General features: G+C 44.9%; 1 protein-coding gene across 2 annotated transcripts in view; it reads left to right on the forward strand.

Moving 5' to 3' along the window:
• PRDM4 (PR/SET domain 4) overlaps positions 1 to 16,871 on the forward strand; it is an 18,523-nt gene continuing 1,652 nt past the window's right edge. Inside the window, exons 1-10 of one of the 2 annotated variants that reach the window (XM_069807370.1) lie at positions 1 to 129; positions 1,727 to 1,860; positions 2,521 to 2,706; positions 4,785 to 5,579; positions 8,712 to 8,861; positions 10,062 to 10,201; positions 10,953 to 11,038; positions 12,213 to 12,340; positions 12,895 to 13,209; positions 15,736 to 15,904. In XM_069807370.1, coding sequence (XP_069663471.1) covers positions 119 to 129; positions 1,727 to 1,860; positions 2,521 to 2,706; positions 4,785 to 5,579; positions 8,712 to 8,861; positions 10,062 to 10,201; positions 10,953 to 11,038; positions 12,213 to 12,340; positions 12,895 to 13,209; positions 15,736 to 15,904 — 2,114 coding nt within the window. In that variant the 5' untranslated portion in view covers positions 1 to 118. The remainder of the gene's footprint in view (positions 130 to 1,726; positions 1,861 to 2,520; positions 2,707 to 4,784; positions 5,580 to 8,711; positions 8,862 to 10,061; positions 10,202 to 10,952; positions 11,039 to 12,212; positions 12,341 to 12,894; positions 13,210 to 15,735; positions 15,905 to 16,871) is intronic. The other variant, XM_069807372.1, reaches the window with a different exon arrangement.

The following is a 16,871-nucleotide window of genomic DNA, read 5'->3' on the forward strand; positions in this document are numbered from 1 at the left end:
GGCGGCGGCGGCGGCGGCGGCGGCGGCGGCGGCGGGTGGCCGGGCTTGAGGGCCCTGATGCGGCTGCGGTCGCGGCCGCTCCGCCGCCGGGAGAGGCCCCGCCCCGGCGCCGGGCCCCATGCACCCCAGGTGAGCGCCCTGGCGGCCGCCGAGGTCGGGGAGGGGGGGACCGGGGAGGGGGAGGCGAGCGGGACCGCGGCCGGGCCGGGCGGGGAACGCAGCAGCTCGGGCCTTGCGATGGCGGCGCGCACCCCGGCCGAGGGGACGAGGACCCTAAAGCGTTCAGAGGTTCCCGCAGGCCCCGAGGCTTGGTCCCGGTGCTTCGGCAGCCCTCGGTCCCGGGGGCCGGGGTGGATCCCTTCCCCGGGTATCGCCAGCGTTTGGGCCGGGGTGGGGGCCGGGGGTATCCCCAGCCCCGCCGGGTAGCCGGACAGACGGCGACGCCGTCCCTGGAGGCAAGCGGGGCGGTTGACAAGGGTGCGAGAGCGCGCGAGGCGAAAACTGGGTAGAAGCGAGATGAAAGTCGTCGACTCCCGTTTGTGCCGCTCAGACCTTCGGGTTAACTTGAGTGAGTTTAGCGTATTCGGCCTGTATTTTCCAGGGAGAGCGGTACTTTTCCTTACTGGAGTGGCAATCCAAGCTCCAGCTCTCCGTCGGTACCGCAAAGCTTGGGCCTGCTGCCTGTAAAGGGCGTGCGGGAGGCTCGGGTCAGCGTGGAGGCTGCTCCGTCTTGTTGCCAGGGTTGTGACCGCTGTGGGGGCAGCCGGTCTTTCTGGCCCTACAAACAGCTGGTGTGTGAGCAAGAGTGCCAGAGCGGGCAGAGCTAAGGCCAGGCAGAGCTTGCAAAGTTGTTGAGAAGAGAGAGGTGACGGCGTCTCCTTGGTGTCCCCATCCCCACGGGCTGGTTCAGGCTGCGTGTGCAGCTTGAGACCCCAGAGGATGGATGTGCGCTGAGCTGGCCTGGTTTCTCCCGAGGCTGGGGATTTGGGTTGTGGGGCAGCCCGGTGGTGTGCGCCCGCTTGAGTAGCTTGAGAGGTGCAGGCACTCAAGAGCCACTGGATGATCGCTTGGAAATAACATGTCATCCACAGTGCCAGTTTTTAATGTGATGCATGTGCCATGTCTGCAGAACCAGACTGAGGCAGCCTGTTAAAACTCTATAAAATGGCTATGCTGCAGAGGTGACTCTTGTCACTGTTGGCCTGGTTCGAACGGATAGTGAGTTAGAGGTTTTGTGTCCATTACCAGTTTTAAGTGTTCTCTCCTCGTCCTCTCCTCTGATTTTTGTTTTTGAACGTGAATGTGGTGTCCAGAAGTCACAAAATATAAATCAGACACCGTTGTCCAAGTAATTTTGACATTCTGCATGCAAACTGATCTGTTTTCACAATACTTTAATCACGGTGTCTTTGATTACAAGGAATGAAACTTTGTTTTCTGGATGGCGAGGAAAAAGCTATGGTCTGATTTGTCTTTTTGAACTGGCTCTTTAATCCTGGTTATTGCTATCCAATATGATTGGTATGTATTGATCATGATGTGATCACAGTGTGAGTGGCTGATGTGCTTTATTCTTAGCTTTGTAAGGCAGAGTTTTTACGTGTCGATATGTGATTTTGAGTTGTTTGCTCAGCTCTTACTCACCACGGTACAGTCAGTAATCAGGAATGTTCTTGCTTCTGTTTCTCTTTCTTTTTCCCCTCCTCTCTCTGTTCCCTGGCCCCAGAATGAATGAAATGAACTTGAGTCCTGTAGGGATGGACCAGCTGACCTCATCCTCTGTGAGCAATGCCTTGCCGGTCTCAGGGAGTCACTTGGGATTGGCAGCGTCACCCACTCACAACGCCATACCAGCACCAGGTAACGGGGAATGCTCCCACAAAGGGTATTGCAGCTCATGCTCTGTGTTTTACTGTCACAGGAATGTTCATAGCTGGGTAGCAGTGCTTGCTCTGATAGCAAGTCATGTCTTTAGCAGGTAATGAGGTGATGTAGCATTGAGGAAGGGCAGACCATAAACCATTGCTTTTGTGGGCAAAGCAAAAGGGATATGTGTTTACCAGGCTTATGCCTTAATGGGAGTCTCATTTTGTTCTAATGGGGTGGTTTGCACCGTGGGTGGGTGGTAGCAGAATCCTTTGAAATACGAACTGCAGCTGCAGATCTGGCTCCATCTATGCCTGTCTTCACTCAGGTGAAAATAATGATTTTTCACCTGTAAAGCAAAACTGTTTTCCTAGCTCTTTTTATCACGGGGCTACACAGACAAAAGCCCATTACAATTGGGAAGTAGAAGCAGGCCCTACATAATGTATCCAAAAAAGACCTAGCCACATTCAGGCATGCCTCTCAGTGCTGTGATAACTGTGATCCTTTCTTTGAAGCTTGCCACCTTACTTTGACAGTACCATATTGTACTTCCATAGGGAGCTCCTGAGGAATTAGTAACCTCTTTGTTAGCTTGTGTGTTCATAAGCTCAGGTAGTTCCATTGAGTTTAAATGGGCATTTTCTTTTGCAGGCTTGCCTGTTGCAATTCCAAACTTGGGCCCCTCCTTGAGTTCCTTGCCCTCTGCTCTGTCTCTTATGCTCCCAATGGGTATTGGGGATCGAGGAGTGATGTGTGGTATACCAGAGAGAAACTACACTCTACCTCCGCCACCATACCCTCACCTGGAGAGCAGCTATTTCAGACACATTCTACCTGGTAAGTGGCCTGGAGCTGATGAATGGGAACAGAGAGAGAAATTGTTTTCAGAGCCACCTGTTTCTGTCCTGAAGCAGGCAAGACTGACTGTTTTGCAGAGCTGTAAATTCCCTGAGTTTGTCTGGAATCTGTTGTGTCATTTACACACCTTTATTTTTCAGGTCTCTATTGCTATACATGTGTATGAAGAGAATTGCAGGGCATTTTCTACTTATACTGAACCTCTGATCGCTCCTCCTGCTGCTTTGTTTTCAAGATTAACAGAAAACACAGCATGCCTGGTTTCTATCTGAAATGGCTTGTAGTTTGAAAGCTGCTGCTTTTTTTTTTTTTCCTGTAGTCTGAAGCAGTACTTAATATGTGCATAACAGTAGGTTACAGTAGTTCAAAGCTCAAAAAGAGCAAGCCATCAGCTGAGGAGTTTGGGCTCTTTCCCACGCATTTAGTCCATGGCATAGTTTTTCTTCATTCTTGTTCAAGGTTGATTTCCAAAGGCCTAACATACTGATTTCTATCTTGATTCCTCTCTCGTATGTATTTTAAAGTATAAATGTAGAAGTTTACATGTTAGTATATGAAGACACAGAAATTCGAGCTTTAAATGTAGTCCTTGCAGGGTGGAAGGGCGTAGATAAAATTCTTCAAGGTCACCCAGTGAGTGTTTTTGGTTCAACCTAGGTTAGGAAAAGAAATACAGCACCCCAGATCTCATCCAACTACCTGTTGACTAGTGGCTGAACTTGCCAACTGCTTGGGAGTAACCTTTCCTACTGCATTACATGCCTGCCCATTTTGTGGGCAAAGAGTAGAGGAGGAGACAGCGTATTTCCCATTTTTCTGAGCTGGAATAATTTACGCAGAAATGTATATTTTTTTTCTTTCTAGTCTGTGTGAAGTTTACTCTGATGTTTCATAGGGCTCTTCCGTCAGTCATCTTACTGCCTTCAAGGATCCTCCTTGTTCAAGCCACAAGGCAGCATTGCATGTAGAAATAGTTGATGCAGCTGGTTAAATTAAAATGTCCATTTCTCAGCTTAGCCATTTTTAGTGGGGTTATGCTGCAGAAAGAGTATCCGCGCTTGCATCCTTCTAATAACGGACATGTTTGAGTGGAAAACTTTTACAGAACAAATGGCTCACAGGGTTCAAGGCCAAAAAGAAACATACCGCCTCAGATCTTGCAGAATTTGCAAAATCTGTCTCTGCTGGAAGTACTGTTTACTTGAATGTACTGATGTATTTCCTCCAAAGATATTTTTTTTTTTTTTTTTTAGTTTTGTCCAACAAGAGAAGTTGGTAGTATGTAAATACAGGTTAGTGTTTCTTTGTACCTTAAGTTCCAAGGTTGTTTGATGTTGAGAAGCTTTCTAGAACTACCAGAAAAGATGTTAGGGTTTCTTATTTAAATTTAACTGGGATATTGTTTTAGGAGAAACAACATACTTTTCATGTAAGGAAAGAAAGCAGATGACTCACGATACTTTTGAGAGACCTTATCCTAGTCCTTCAGAATTGCAGTTGATGATCTTTGAGATGGACAGTTGTGTCACATAGTCTTAGAAGAAGGAAGTAGTCATTGTTAAAACTTAAATACCTAAGCGAAAAGGATGTACCCTGGAGAACTGTTTCTACTTCTTCTAGCAAAGATGAACCAGGGATTATCAAATGTTAGATTCCACTAGCAGTCCTTCATCCTTTGTGAGCTATTTCTTGCGAACGAAAAATTGTGCCTAAAACGTGAAGAACCTCTTTCTGATGCAGTCTTTGTACTGAGGAGCCTGGGTTAAATGCTGCCAGAAACTTGGCTGTTCAGAGTTCGACAAGTAACTGGAGACTTGCTCTGTTGGGTGAAAGCTCTGTATTTGTTGTTAAATGATACTTTGACAAGAGTGTTGGGTTGGCATATATTTGTGAGCATGTTTTAGAATTAGTGGGTTTTAACTGGACGTAATGTAAAGAGCATGTCTTCAAGGGTCTAGGTCCTAATGTACTCTGCTGCGATGATGGGGTATTTTTGTTCAAGATTTGAAAACTGGTGTCCTCTCACTCTCTTCTTCTTCCCCCTCTCATTCTATCAGGTATCTTATCTTATTTGGCTGATAGACCTCCACCTCAGTACATCCATCCCAACACTATAAATGTTGATAGCAATCCGGCATTGTCAGTCTCCAGCAATCCCTCGGCCCTAGATCCCTACCAGCCCAGTGGAACCGTGGGGCTGGAACCAGGGATTGTCTCCATGGACTCCCGCACAGTCAACGCGCATGGTGCTCAAAATCTGCATCCTAGTGACAGCCACGAGGTAGTGCTGGATACTACGATCACTATGGAGAGCGTTTCGAGGGTAACCAGCCCCATCTCTACAGATGGGATGACAGAGGAGCTTACAATGGATGACGTAGCCGGGGATCATTCACAGATCCCAAATGGCTCCCGGAGCCACGAACCTTTAGCCGTAGACACGGTGGGGAGTAACTTGACATCGGACGCTGTGGGACACGGCGGTGTCATTCCCATTCACGGTAGCACTTTGGAACTCCCTGTCGTCATGGAGCCCGACCACATCGCCGGGCGGGTGACAGGAATATCGGATAGCACACTAAATGACTCCATTCATACTGTGGCCATGAGCACCAACTCCGTGAGCGTGGCGCTCTCTACCTCACACAACCTAGCTTCCCTGGACTCAGTAGCCTTGCACGAAGTGGGCCTCAGCCTCGAGCCGGTGGCGGTGTCTTCCATAAATCAGGAAGTAGCCATGGGGCCAAGTCACGTGGATGTGTCTGCAGACAATCTTGCCTTCGTACCATCCACTCTGCAAATGGAAGACTCCAATTCGAACAAGGAGAACATGGCAACCTTGTTTACCATATGTGAGTGGGCATTTCCTCCTTTCTTGGGGTAGGGTTTGTTATGTAGCTGTTGTCTGGTGGGATGACAGGACTCTTGTTGCTAGTCTTACAGATTTCTGGTGAAAGAAACTTACTTATTTAACAAGTCCGTGGGAGTTGGAACATCTGCAGTGGCAGATTAACCACACTGAAACAACACTAGTTGGAAGTAGACATAGTAGGATGCTTTAGCGTCATTCTCTTTGTATCCATCTCCCTTGAGGTTGGAAGCTGAGTTCTTCATGAACCTCTTGCCTTTTGTGGATATGCTGATATTATCCTGTGCAATGAGACACTTGTTTTCTGAAGTCACATCACAAATGACTCTTTTGCTCCATTAAAAAAAACCACAACAAACACCACCACAAGCCATACATTTCATCAAGTGGGTATAGTTGTGGAGTATGACGTTATGTGATTTTGCAAAGTTTTTATTAAACCATGAACAGTCATCAAGAAAATGTTGTTCTCAACAGGACATGCTGGAAAAAAGAGCAGAGAGGGAGGGAAGTTTTTAATATTTCTCATTATTGTCATCAAAAGACTTCACTCCAGAGGCTAGTTGGTCTCCTAGGAAGAGAAGAGTGCTGGACGTTGCACTTTCTCAATCCTGTCATTGTTCAAGGAGTGGTGTTTGAGAACTGTGAAGTTCTCGTTTGGTGGGATGGAAATTTGAACTTCTACCCACAGCATGTCTGGCTTCCCGCCACTGAAGTGTAAGGCCAGCTTTTATATTCAGTTTTATTAGTTGAGGTAGCACTACTGAGTGCTGCTCGTGCAAGCAGTCTGGCCCTACAACTGCCGGAGCCTTATGACAAGCTTTGCCTGCAGAACATTTTTTAAGAAATGGAAAGAACTAGTGCCTTGGTTAGCAGTGGGAGAGGTGCAGTTTAGTGCAAAGTGTCTAGTCAGACATTTGAATTAAAACTTTTATTCTGTGGGATAAAATATAACTTAGAATCAGGTGGGTGTAGAACTATGATGAATTTACAACTCCTAGAGGAAGAGTTTTACAGTTGATACATTCAGAAGTTCTTACAAGTGTCTGTTGCATGTTGAACAAATAATGATCAAAATACTATGATATCCAACATGCTCATGGTGAAATCACTTCATTTGAGATTTGATGTGCCAGCTTATTGTCACTATACTTAAAATAGTCCTAGGCTGTTTCCCAGGTGATGCTCCCCATTGGTGGGATGTTCTAACAGCTATTGCATGCCTAGTGCTTTCATGTGATTTGCAAAATAGATCGTTGACTTGGGAAGGTTTAAATTTTAACTTTTTGTTGTTGTTTTTAAACTTCTTCTGAATAAAACATGAATTTGTGTCCAGACAGGTGACAGCAAGGAGGAGGAGTTGTTTTAGAGCCTCTTGGTGGTTTTTGCTCACTGAGAAGGCAGGAGTCAGGGCCTTTTTCAGAAAACTTTTTAGACTGTTCCTAAGCAGGAAGAAAAAGGCGTGCCTTTGCTACAGTCCTAAATGCTTGTGAAACTTCCAAGTAGCCCTTTTTTTGGTCATCTTTGTTTACAGTTCTGGGTACCCAAATCAGAGAAGTAATCACTGTGATTTTTTTTTTTTTTTTTTGCATTATTTGGCAAGGACAGAAATGGAAAGGAAACGGTATATTTTGCTTCCTGTAGAATGTAGGCTTTTTTTTTTTTTTCCCCAACTTCTTAAATATGTATGAATCCCTAAACCTTTCCAAGTGGAAGTGTTACATGCCTAGAACTTGCTTTTCTTCCTCTTTGCCTCTCCTTGGGGTTAGTCCACAGACGCATAGTGGTATGTGCTAGGCAATGCCTAAAAACATCTGTTTCAAATAGTGTTTCTCATTACTCAGATCTGGTTGTTGTCATTACTGTACTCCTACATGTCATCTGTGCACATGAAGCAATGCTTATATAGGCTCTACCTAATAATTTTCTGAGTATCTTTCTATCTGTAATTGTGTAGTTGCTCAAACTGTACTTTGCATGGGGTCAGTTTCTGGTACCCTGATGTATGAAAGCAGTGTCCCAAAAATCTCTTTAAACAAGTAATAATGGAGCTGCTGTTTATGCCTGCTGAAGACTACTTCTGTGGTAGGTCTTTTATACTGGGGTTGGGCCATCCAGAGGCCAAAGAAGGTCTTTGTGGACATCCTGCTTAATTAGCTGAGCATCTTTCTTCAGAAGAAGAATGACTTATCAGGAGGGTGGTTGCTGAGTAGGTGTTGGTTGCTCCATTCATAGAGAATTGAAATGACGTAGTTTTTCTAGATGAGAACATTATATGCTGTACTTTTCCCAAATTTATTAGACTAAGGACTTCCAGTGGTTTATTTTTCAGCAGTACTTATGCTGAATGACAGATTGCTAAAGTGATGCTACTGATTTGTCTTGGGCTTTTGGTTTTGTTCCATTCAGAGGCATCGCATAGAGATGTACTTTGAGTTTATTGCAGTGGGTCCTTCAAAAGCAGCAGCGAGGTCAGGTTTTTGCTGCCATGATTTGCACGTTGTCTGAATTTAAATGGAGATAAGGGGATTTGTGGGTTCAAATTAGAAAAATTTTAGAAAGAAGACCTTACTGTCCCTTGGCATGAATATCCTTGAGGTTCTGCATGCAAAAAACCTCTTCTGGTAAATTCAAAAAACATGATGAGTTAGAAAGTGTTTGGTTTGGTATGGCTTGGATTTTTCTGCCAAGAAAGGTCATTTCACTTGTGATCAGAGAGAAAATGGCTCTTCCATCATCAGCATTACTGCCAGCTCTAGGAGACTACCATCCGTTTTGCAGCAGTTTTGATGAAGAGTGGACTCTGTCCCATTGCTAGATTGCCCCTGTAGGGATAGTCTAGAGTCTAGGTGATTAATTTACCATCAGGAAGGCAGGTGGAGATCCTCACGTTTGATCTGAATTGGATAGGAACAGTGATGTGTACGTCGGTGCCCATCTGACTGTAGTAACATGGTTCATATTCTTCTGAGTAAAAGCAGTAAAGCGGACAGGTTAAACCAAAGAGAAGCAGCCTTTGGCAGGAGCTGAGCTGAAGCATATTGGTAGGGAGCTGATTGCACCGTGGGGGCTGTTGCATCTTTTTAATCGCTGTTGTCCCTTCCCCTCTCTGCAGGGTGCACACTGTGTGACAAGGCATATCCATCAGACTGCCCAGATCATGGGCCCGTCACCTTTGTCCCTGACACCCCAATAGAGAGCCGAGCCAGGCTTTCTCTCCCTAAACAGCTTGTCCTCCGGCAGTCCATCATGGGAGCTGAAGCGGGTAAGAATCAGATTACTATATATCTCTATGCAGCGGTTTAAAATACACTCACTGCCTGAAATCCAAAACCATAGGGATTTTAACATGGGAGAGAAACGCTGCAAGAGAGAGGTGGTTGCCTCTTCTGTAATCACCCTGACGTATGTTGTGCAAGAGCTTCTTGTCCTCTGGTTACTGCTTAGACTTCAACTAGACTCTAGGGGTGCTGCCACAGAGTGTTGCTGAAACACTTCATAAGGTCAAGCACAAGCAAGGTATGGTGTTTATTTTTATCATGTGCTAAACAACTCAGGCACAGCTTTGATAAGAAAACATTGCAGCAATTGCAGTTTGGGGGAAGATAATAATTGGAAATAATGGAGGAGATTTCTGTCTGCTTGTTCATCAGCTTGGTTTGCTACCTGTGGCCTTCTGGATGCTCTCATTGGAGTATTGATCATGAGTGCCTCTTTTTTTTCCCTCCCCTCATTTACATTTGGCATGTAGACTGTGACCTTGTCATTGGATGTGGACCTTGTTACTGTATTTCACGCCACTGTCACCTGGAAATCGAAGAGTACAGTGCAGTACCCTAAGGATCTGAAGGCTAGAGAATAATGTGATTATTGGCTTGCTTAGTGCTGCTGCTTGTTGAGAGTAGCTTACATCTGTTCTTTTCAAGCTGCATTAGTTTCCAGTTTATTCCTAAAAGCTATTCAGTGTATTCATGTAGACCTATATATATATAAATGTTTAATAATAAACAATATACACGCAGGAATCCCTCTGCCCATGACAGAAATACAGCTGCCTCTGGGGAGAAATGCAGAAGCTGCTTAACAATGCCCAGCAACAATTCTGGAAATTCCTGGGGATTAGGTAGGCGAAATGTAGTTACTGAAACTAGTATTTTCTGCTTCTGCAGAAAGTGCCATGAAAGCTTTAATTGGTGCAAGTGGCTAGGATCTTAGTTTTATAGCTTACTGAAAAGTAAATTACTTGCTTTTGACAAACAAAACACATATTTGTAATTACAACAAAGCGGCTCCCAGTAGTGTCATGTGGTGGTGGTGGTTCTTGTCTCTGCCTTAGGTGTGTTTTACATGTGAAGTAGAAGCTTTGATGATCTTATGCCTAGATATTACCCCTGGAGCATTATCTCATAAACCTCCCATCTCTTTATTATGCATGATTAGTTGTTTAAATAATTGATTTCTGCAGATTTTGGTCTTCTACTGATAGGTGTGTGGACACGAGAAACCATTCCTGTAAGGACTTGTTTTGGACCTTTGATCGGGCAGCAGAGCCATTCTCTGGAGGTGGCTGACTGGACAGACAAAGCAGCTAGTCACATCTGGAAGGTCAGTGGATGTTATGGCTCACAGAGTCTGCAGGCATGCCTTTATCTGGTGAAAGCCACCACATAACACAGAAGCTTTAATATTATCATCCTTGCCAGAAATCAAAATTAATGCAGTTTGATTGTTTAATACTTAATATCACCATAACAGAGCTGTACACCATGTAATATGCTGGTAATCAATCCTGAAGTACAACAGATTTCTTTAATGCCTTTTCTTTTAAAGGGCTATATGTGGGTTTCCAGTATTTGGAATTGCAGCAGGGATTGTATGTGAATTACTAGGCAGCACTTGTTTGTTTGTTTTGTATCATTGTTTATTGAAAGTTCCCCCAGGTAATGAATGATTTGTTTTAGGAAAGCTGCTCTAAAGCTTTCTTTTTCACATCATTTCATGTTCAGTAAGTAAAATTGATCTGTATAAATAAAACATATACTGTTTGCCCAGATATTGTTATTCACAAGACTTTGCTTGTAAGAAAAGCAGCCAAATGCATTTCTGCTGGGAGCTAAAGGTAGTGTGTGGGAAAGATGCTGATAAAGTTTTTCTAGCCTCCTGGGTAGCAGAGAGGTCAAGATTCCTGTGTAAAGGGGAAAGTAAGAAGTAAGAACAGGGCTGTGGCCTTGGCAATGGCAATGGAGACCTCCTGGCTTGTTCTAGGTAAACTCATTCTCTCTTAAAGAAAGAAGCTGGCTTTCACTGCATTTGTTGCTGTGTCTTGTCCTAAGATTGCATTTGTTTTTCCCGGTAGATCTATCACAATGGTGTCCTGGAGTTCTGCATCATTACAACTGATGAAAATGAATGTAACTGGATGATGTTTGTACGCAAAGCCAGGTGAGAACCGCCTGTACTGTGCTATGTAGCTTGGAGTCTGAGCTGCAGGCTCATAGAAGGCTGTGCTGGAGAATGTGCACTGCTGCACTGACTGCCCAGATGGGTAATGAGCTCGGGACCAAGGGACCTTCAGGAGCTATCTAGGCATCTTGGACTGGTGGGGAGAATGAAACAGAGCACCCAGCAGAGAATGTTACGGGGGAATCAGTACACACGCTGTAGTAAACCAGCCCCAAACCTGCCCACATACTTTGTTTCCTTTGTTCTAAAGGTTTAAACCAGGTTCTTTTTATATTAGCTTACTGTGTATTAGCGTGTTATTTCCTTCACTCTGTCCCATTCCTTTTGGATGCATCTGTGAAGATGACTTTGATTGTCTTTTTTATTTTAATACTTTATTAGCAAAGTGTCCTTGGGTTCTTTTGGCCAAGTTCCAAGCTCTTACAGCGTGCCAGAGCTGTCCTTTTCAGTCTTTCTGGAGCCTGTGATGAAAACTATCCAAACTGGCTCAAGTATTGCTCCATACATGGTCCACTGAGAAGGCTGAACCTTTCCCATTGCTCTGTGACACAAAGTATGTTTCCCCTGCAATTCATTTCATTGCTCCCATATGCAGGAGTCAAGAAGTTAATGCTTGATCTCCCACTGCAGTGGGGCAGAGCTTTTGCTGGTTTCAGATACTGGGAACAAACATATGCAAGATACAGCTTGAGAAGATGAGTTATCCCATCTTGGAAATGCTTTTCAAGAGTTATTTTTTGAAGATAATTTTGCTTTAAGGCTTTACTGATATTTATTTCTCCCTCGTGTTCTCTATTTCTTAAGGGAGTTAATATGAAAAAAAAATATATTTTTATAGTTTCTTAAGAGGTCATAAACTCTCTTCTCTCAGCCCACTCCAATGTTTATTAATAATTTTCTCAGCAAGATATCGCAGTGGTGTGAAAAATGTATCATTTGGTGGAGCAGACTGGCTCTCGAGGTCCAGTTTTCCTTTACTTTCCTTTAATAAAGAAGGACAGAATTGACAGACAGGAATGTTTTTTATAATGTGCTGCCAAGCATTGAGGTTCTCTCATTACCTATTTATAGGAATTTCCTTCTTTTTTTTCTCTCTCAGAAAGTCATTATTTCTGGAGGGCTTTTTTTTTCATAACTCTCATTATTGCTATAGGAACCGGGAAGAGCAGAACCTTGTAGCTTATCCTCACGATGGAAAAATTTACTTTTGCACCTCTCGGGACATCCCACCTGAACATGAGCTTCTCTTTTATTACAGTCGGGACTATGCACGACAGCTTGGTAAGTAAGCGCTCGTCTTTGTTGGCTTTGCAGGGAGTACTTAGCTTGAATCCCCTTTTAGTGCCATCTCTGGGCACTGTGACTTGGGAGTGCATTATGTTCCTTCTCAGTTCCTATTGATGCATGTCATAGTTTCCTTTTACACTTCATTACTATAGGAGTACAGTCGTTGGAAAGAAACATTTCACTAATTCCACTGATCAGGAGTAAAAGATTGCAGTTTCAGAGAAAAAGGGTTGTTTTTCTTCTGTTCGTCCATGTGGTGCTAAGGGAGTTTCGCTAGCTGAAGATGATCCTATCCTCCCCCACCTTTGGTTGTGATAATTTAGGTTTGGTGGAGCTGTGCTCAAAATCATTGCAAAGTTTGGCCTCCCAAAATATTTGAAATGGCCTACCTGAAAGAGCTGAAAAGCAAGCACTGGAGCTGAAAGGAATGCGGGTGAAAATCTCTGCAGCTGGCTTTGCTACCACAGACAAAGTGTTAACATGGATCAGGCTCACGCTCTGTTAGGCCTTGCTATGCCTCATTAAAAGTGATGCTTTTGTGCCCAAAGGTGTCCCTGAACATCCGGACGTGCACATCTGCCACTGTGGAAAGGAATGTGCTTCCTATGCGGACTTCAAGGCCCATTTGAGCAGCCATATTCACAACCATCTCCCCAGCCAGGGGCACAGCAGCAGCCACGGGCCAGGCCACGGCAAGGAAAGGAAATGGAAGTGCTCCATGTGCCCCCAGGCTTTCATCTCCCCTTCCAAGCTCCACGTCCACTTCATGGGGCACATGGGCATGAAGCCGCACAAATGCGATTTCTGTAGCAAAGCTTTCAGTGATCCTAGCAACTTACGGACACACCTCAAGATACACACAGGTGAGGGCTGGGGACTTTATAGAGGTGCCTGTGCTAGTAAAACATTGGGGCAGGACCTGTTCTTTCTGATCCCTTGGCCAGTTGGCAGGGCATAGCTTGTGTCCATAAATCTAAGCTCTTAGAAACAGAATTGTAGAATGTTTTGTGTTGGAAGGGACCTTTAAAAATCATCTGGTCCCCCCCTCCCCTGTTGTGCGCAGGGACATCTTTCACTAGATCAGGTCACTCAAAGCCCCATCCAACCTGGCCTTGAACACTTCCAGGGATGGGGCATCCACAACCTCTCTGGGCAACCTGTTCCAGTGTCTCACCACCCTCATTGTAAAAAAATTTCTTCTTTACAAGCAATCTAAATCTACCCTCTTTCAGTTTAAAGCCATTGCCCCTTGTCCTGTCACTACAGGCCTCGGTAAAAAGTCTCTCTCCGACTTTCCTGTAGGCCCCTTTTAAGTACTGAAAGGCCACAACAAGGTCTCCCTGGAGCCTTCTCTTCTCCAGGCTGAACAACACCAACTCTTTCAGCCTTCATAGGAGAGGTGCTCCAGCCCTCTGATCATCTTTGTGGCCCTCCCCTGGACTCGCTCCAACAGCTCCATGTCTGTCTTCTACTGGAGACCCTAGAACTGGATGCAGTACTCCAGGTGGGGTCTCACAAGAGCAGCGTATAGCGGGGAAAATCACCTCCCTCGACCTTCCTTTCTAAGAATGGCAGCATCCTGGCTGTCTACAGGAATGATCTGTAGTCCATGGTGACCCCAGCTAATGCCTGGGCACTGCCTGAGAGCACGCTGGTTGGCGTGGGATAGGACTGTGCTGGCTTCAGTGGTGTGGGTGCTTATAGAACAGTATGTAGACCTGTGTTCTGGCTGTCTGTGCCATGTCTAAAAGCATTTGATGAGTTGAAGTTGATTACAGTTGGGAAGAAGTGTCGGCCTTTGTCTGGGAGACAGAAACCCTTTGTTCCCACACAGCTGATCCAGTGCTGGCAGCTATGATAAAACAAGGGTTCCTTCTGCTCATGAGAAAAAGCCAGCTGGGTTTGAGGGCTTGTGATGTGGACAGTTGTCTAGTTAAATATGGGGCTGAGATCTTTCTCCTCTTTCCTCTGGAATTGTTTTTCATCTTAAGGAAATGCACAAGACTGAAATTGGTGACTGTGGGGTCAGACTGATGTGGGTAAGGCTCAGCTCTGTCACTCATCAAAACTTCAGTCTGGACAGGCTGTTGACTTCTGTGGGCATTGGGATATGACTAGAGGCTTTGAGGATAAAGGGACAATTGCGAACAGATTAGTGAATGAATGCTAAAAGAGGAAAACAAAATAGTGAAAGATTTTTCAGCTGGGTAAGAAGAGAGGAAATAAATAAATACAAAAAGGCATGGATTTAACAGAGAGTGAGGATAGGGTAGAGGGTGAAGGTCAAGTACAGGCTAGCCACAGTGTGGATATTTGCCTGTCTTTTTTCAGTAAGGTTGAAATAGCTATTGGGAATCATGGAATGCAAATCACAAAGCTGGAAAGGAAATAAAACTGGGAGTTCAGTGCACTTGAGTCCAGCATAGGAAGCTGTGGACTCAGTAGTGAGGAGTTTTAATAAATTGATCAATACACAACGTGTATACACAGCCACAGAATACTCAGTGGGGTAGGGATTCAAGTGGTATTCAAACTTAGCCTGAATTCAGTGGTGAGCAGGGGTTTTGAGCTATTTCTGGCAAAGAATAATGGAGGAACTACGGATAAGTGGGAAAACAGGATAAAACATAGAAGTTACCAAAGAGCCAGTGAGCTTTGTACCTGTGTGTTTGTTAGATAAGAGAGTTTGTTTTTCTAGGCGAAGGCAATGCAGTGCATCAAATGTGGTTGGGCTGCAGGAAGGCATCAGATACAGTTCCTGTGGGAAATTAGTGGAGATGGGGATGTACTAATGTACAGTAACTAGATGGCTGCCATGGTTACAATTAAAAAGGAGGCTACCATTATTTTTACTCAAGAATTCATCTTGGGTAAGCCTTGTCTTGTTAAATGTTTGCCTGAATCTCTGCTGGAAAATTTACAAGTTTACTGGTGATGTTTTGATATGCAGAACAGGGAGGCACAGTAGTTGGTGTAGACAAGAAGCAGAAAGTCTGTTTTACAGGAAAGGCTGACTGGAGGAGGAGGAATCAGTGGTGTTTAGGACAAAGTGCAGAACCGTGCATCGCATGAAGGGCTCAGGGCTTTGAAACAGTAGCATGAAGTGGGTTTTTTTTTGGCTGGGGGGCATGGGGCAGGGTATGAAAAGCTTTGGGAATGAGGAAATGAAGTCACATGCCTGTTTTTTGCATAGCTAAATCTAGACTGTAACTAGGTAGTCCTTTATGCTGAGTCTGAAGGAACTGCAGGAGGAAAACAGGTCCTGTTCACAAAGAATCTGCCTTTCTTCAGGGTAAAAATTTATTTTTCAGAAGTAGTCAGGCTTGTTTGCTTACTGTGTTTCTTGGGACACTGACTGTCAATTTGTGGGTGTATGTATGTGATCCTAGGTCAGAAGAATTATCGCTGTACCCTTTGTGACAAATCGTTTACCCAGAAGGCTCACCTGGAATCGCACATGGTCATCCACACAGGGGAGAAGAATCTGAAGTGCGATTACTGTGAAAAGCTATTCATGCGGAGGCAGGACCTCAAGCAGCATGTACTCACTCACACGCAGTAAGTGATCTCACAGGGTGTGTTGGACTGGCCAGTGTGTAATAAATAATGAAGTTCAACAGCCCAAGAGAGAATCTCCAGTTTGCAAATGGTTTGGCCTAGGGAGTATAGGTCCATCCTCTAAAATGACAGAGAAGTCAATCTGGACAAATTCCTTGTTACTGGCTGAAGTTGTCCTATTCTAGTGTTTGCAGTATTTTAATGACACAGTAAATTCCAGGCGTGCACCTTGTCTAGTGAAATGGCATTCTGGAGCGTTCATCATTTTGAAGAGAGAAGGGGTTGGCTGGTTTACATTTAGTTGTCTGATGAGAACTGTTTCCATGTCCCAGCATGACCTCAAAAAATCATAAACTCCTCAATGCTATTCTCACCAACTAGCTTGTTAGTGAAGCCTCCCTCTCTGTTTGCACCAGGGGCGGGGTGCTGCCATTCCCAGCTCTTGCCTACCCCCAGGTCTCATTCATGCACTTGGTTTCCTGCTCCTCCTGTGGGGAGATGCCCATGGTCAGGGCAGATCCCTACCCCCAGGTCCTCCTCCAGTTAGCCACAGGTCTCTCCCAACCCCTCGGCTTTCTGCCAGGCCAGATCTTTCCTTTTGCTGTGAGAATCTCTCCATCCTGTTTAGTTACTCCCAATCCAAGGTCCTCCCTTAAAGGCTGCTTGCCCAAAGCTAGTCCCTCTGCTTATTTCATTTTCAGCATCTGGTTCTTGTACTCTCTTGGAATCAATTGCTGCTTCTGTCGTGCTGCCTAGGAGACAGCATAGTGCAGCTAGCATGAGCAAGAGAGAGGCAGACAGACAGAATTGCTTTGCTGCTTGTTCTTGCGGCCAGAGCCAGGAGGACTGCTGTGGGGAGGTGTTTTGCACAGTCATCTACAGAATTTGACTGTTGCGGTCTGGTAAGCCTCTGCTTAGTATTTACAGACTGAGCGTTGTTAACACTCAGCAGCTTTGTTTTCTTTTT

Source organism: Haliaeetus albicilla, chromosome 19 (genome assembly GCF_947461875.1).
Source record: "Haliaeetus albicilla chromosome 19, bHalAlb1.1, whole genome shotgun sequence".
NCBI lineage: Eukaryota > Metazoa > Chordata > Aves > Accipitriformes > Accipitridae > Haliaeetus > Haliaeetus albicilla.